At 41.6% G+C, this 3,203-nt stretch overlaps 2 protein-coding genes across 2 annotated transcripts in view; one reads left to right on the forward strand and one right to left on the reverse strand.

The window, feature by feature from the left end:
* The window catches only part of LOC108755089 (unconventional myosin-Ie-like), a 39,112-nt gene that overhangs the window by 22,910 nt on the left and 12,999 nt on the right, over nucleotides 1-3,203 (reverse strand). The window lies entirely within an intron of this gene.
* Nucleotides 1-3,203, forward strand: part of LOC108755090 — a 13,302-nt gene that overhangs the window by 9,970 nt on the left and 129 nt on the right. The window contains exons 2-3 of the mRNA XM_018497882.1: nucleotides 815-1,024; nucleotides 2,475-3,203. Of these exons, the coding sequence (XP_018353384.1) occupies nucleotides 815-1,024; nucleotides 2,475-3,174 (910 nt within the window). The 3' untranslated portion in view covers nucleotides 3,175-3,203. The remainder of the gene's footprint in view (nucleotides 1-814; nucleotides 1,025-2,474) is intronic.

The following is a 3,203-nucleotide window of genomic DNA, read 5'->3' on the forward strand; positions in this document are numbered from 1 at the left end:
TCTGGCGAAATTTCAATTGGAGACACATACACTGTGCGTCTTACATAAGCGTCACATATATTCTTATATGCGTTGACCAACCGCAACGTTTTCTACAATTTCTCTTTGGCTGTCACGCTGTATGCTTTAATTACAAAACGTAGAGAGATGATTAATTCTCGGACCAGGACGAAACGAATTTTACCAAAATTCTGTGGAAAGGAAACTGTTGACGGAATTGAGCCAGAAGAGCACATAGAAAAATGTAAGATAGTAAGCAGTAAATGAGTTAGCAATAGAGAACGTAAGATAATTATTTTTATATGATTTTTTACTGTGAAGTTGACTGATTTACTTACTGCTTATGTCTTATTATTTTACGTCTTTGTATATACCATAAACTTTAAATTTTAAACACACTGAAACAAAAATATTAAATTTTAATAAATATTCGCTATTATTTAGTTCCAAGTAAATATTTAATGAGCGTAAATATACATTGTTTATTTAGGAAAACAATTTAACTATTTAACATTTTTTTAAGTAAATTTATTTACTCACAAGCGCTATTCAAAGAAATATGTATAATAAGATTCAGTACATTTTTTGTCAATACAAGAGTCATGGCATATAAAACCTAAGTAATATCTAACTCTTGATATTGACAGAAAAACCTAAGCGGTACAAGGAAATCAACATGTTGAACTGTGCCGCTGTGTTACATTATAGCCTCTACTATGATTGTACCAATTCACTTACTGCTTAAGTTACTTGTGTGAATAAAGTCGCAGTGGACGTTTCTTTTCTCATATGGAGAAAACAATTTCTTTCGCAGGATGTCGCGAAGAATTAGCGTTTGCGCCACGGTGCTGCTCGTCCTATTCGAGTTGACCACGTCGGCCATGGTCCTGCCGAGGCCACCTCCGTCACCTAATCATATCCACCAGGATCAGGAACTATCCGCGCGCAAATCCATCGAGGGCAAATCCCTGCACGGCGTCTCGCGAAGCACCAATGTGGAGAGACCAGATACCGAGGACTACAGGTATCGATTCGCCAGCGACCAGCGTTCGTTCAATGCGACTTTTTCCACCCTATTTTTTTCATATCGCCGACCGGTATCGATATTATATTCCATGGCCGTCGCACGTTGCGCCGGCAATTCACTTTCGTTTCGTGTTTAGAATCGCGAACTCGTTCGAAGTGATCAATCGGTCCGTCAATTGTTATCGCCCGATCAATCTTGAATCGAACACCGTTAGATATTAAAGGAAGCAATGGTAACCCAATTCCTTATTGAGTTAAGTAACGTTTTATTATTTTTAACTTTTATCTGCGTTAAAATGCAAATCAATCAAAGTTTCTCTAGTTGCAGTTTCAAAATAAACATCGTATATTAACGTATGCACTTAGTAAATAATAATAAATTAAATTTCATCAAACTTCTAATATATTTTCTCGAATTCAATTGATTCAGTGAAATTAACGGTATGTTATTAAGTTTAAGAATCACGCGATACTATAAGTATGACAAGAAATAATTCAAATAGGGTATAATCTGACATTAATAAATTTAACAGTGAAACGTATTTTAAAATATTAAAACGTTTATCTTTATTTCTTCGTTAAAATTTTCACGAATTAATCACGAATGTGATTTTACTTATAATGCCAAATTCTTCCTGTACGAGTTCCAAGTTCTTTGATTAATGCGTTTCGCAAAATATTAACGGATGGCCAATCATGATGGTTATTCCTATTATAGCTAGTTATTCCACTCTAGTTAACGGCTTCTTCTCGGGAAACTCTCTCGACTGACTCACCGTGATTACGAAATATTTACTTCGGGTCTCGCAATTTTAAATCGCTCGAACAAAAGAGGAAAACTCTCTGCCTGAAACACCATTCTTTCCCACCGACGGAAAGCGGCCCAATTAGCGCGAATGAAAAGCCGTCTTCATTGCGGCGCACGAGAAACGTGAGAAACCCAAGCGGGTAATTGCTCCTGTGTAATTTCAACGATGGTAGATTTACGTGACCACAATTCGTATCTTCAGACACCGATACGCCGGGCGCAACTAGTAATTTTCAAAGCAAAATAGTAAGCGCGATTAAAGCTGGACAAACCGATCGTCTCTCGATTCTCTTCTTCGTGCGGCTGCGGTTTAATAATCGCGAACATCCGCGAGTTTGGGCAGAAAGGCATTTCTCCAGAACGACACCTGTAATCGCGATCGGATTAACCCCGTCGCAATATCGTGAAGATAAAAAAGCAATCTCTCGCTCACGCTCTCGCGACCCTACCGTTAATAACCGATTAGCTATGTTATTGTCCATCTGCTACTCATACCGTGTATTTACGGTTGATTATCCGGTATCTCAGAGTTCCATTCCGCTCGATATCAATTTTCATTCTGTGTATTAGCAAAAAAAGCTATAATCTACAGCTCTAATCTGAAATTAAGTAAAATCGAGTTCCTTCTCTCTCTTCGCAGGCTCTTCGAGATCGAGCTGCAGGGCGCGGACGAGATGGACGCCGCGAATTTGCAGGGTCTGATGCGGACGATGCTGAAGGAGGAGCGAACGCCGAACGGCTACCCGAATCCCGAGGTGATCCCGCACTCTATTCTCGGTGTGCGAGATATGGGTCTAAGTCCGAATTATCGTCTCGACGCCTTCGACAACGACGCACCATCGTTGAATCCATCGTTGAATACGCCAAAGCTGCCGAGTCTTAACGAGAAGTTGTACTATTTGAAGAGTGGCCGGCCCAAGGTTTACGTGAACGTGCGAGGGCACAGCGGCTCCTTCCGCAAGGATACCAACGTCTCGTCTACGGCGACCCCGAGCGAAGGTGCGGTGGGATACCTCAGGGTCACGCGACCTTTCGAGAGGCAGACCGACTGGAAGGCGCGGGACAAGAAGACTCGACCACCCAAGAAATTCGATCGTCGCGTTGACGGTGTCGTTCTGAGGAATGACGAAATCGGCAAAAATGATCGAACAACGTTTTACGGAGCAGACGAGCTGTCGACCACGGAGAATTCCATGGTCACGTCCAGCGAACTACCTAAACAGATACCCGCGCCGCCCAGCAAAGTCTACGGACGGATCCTGATGGCGCAGACCACGCCTGTGCAGAGGTACGCACTTAGGAGGACAGATATCCTGCCAGGATACGGTTTCGAAGAGTAAAATCAAATATCTCTGTAAAAACGAAAAAA

The sequence above is a fragment of the Trachymyrmex septentrionalis genome, unplaced genomic scaffold (assembly GCF_001594115.1).
Source record: "Trachymyrmex septentrionalis isolate Tsep2-gDNA-1 unplaced genomic scaffold, Tsep1.0 scaffold83, whole genome shotgun sequence".
Taxonomy (NCBI): domain Eukaryota; kingdom Metazoa; phylum Arthropoda; class Insecta; order Hymenoptera; family Formicidae; genus Trachymyrmex; species Trachymyrmex septentrionalis.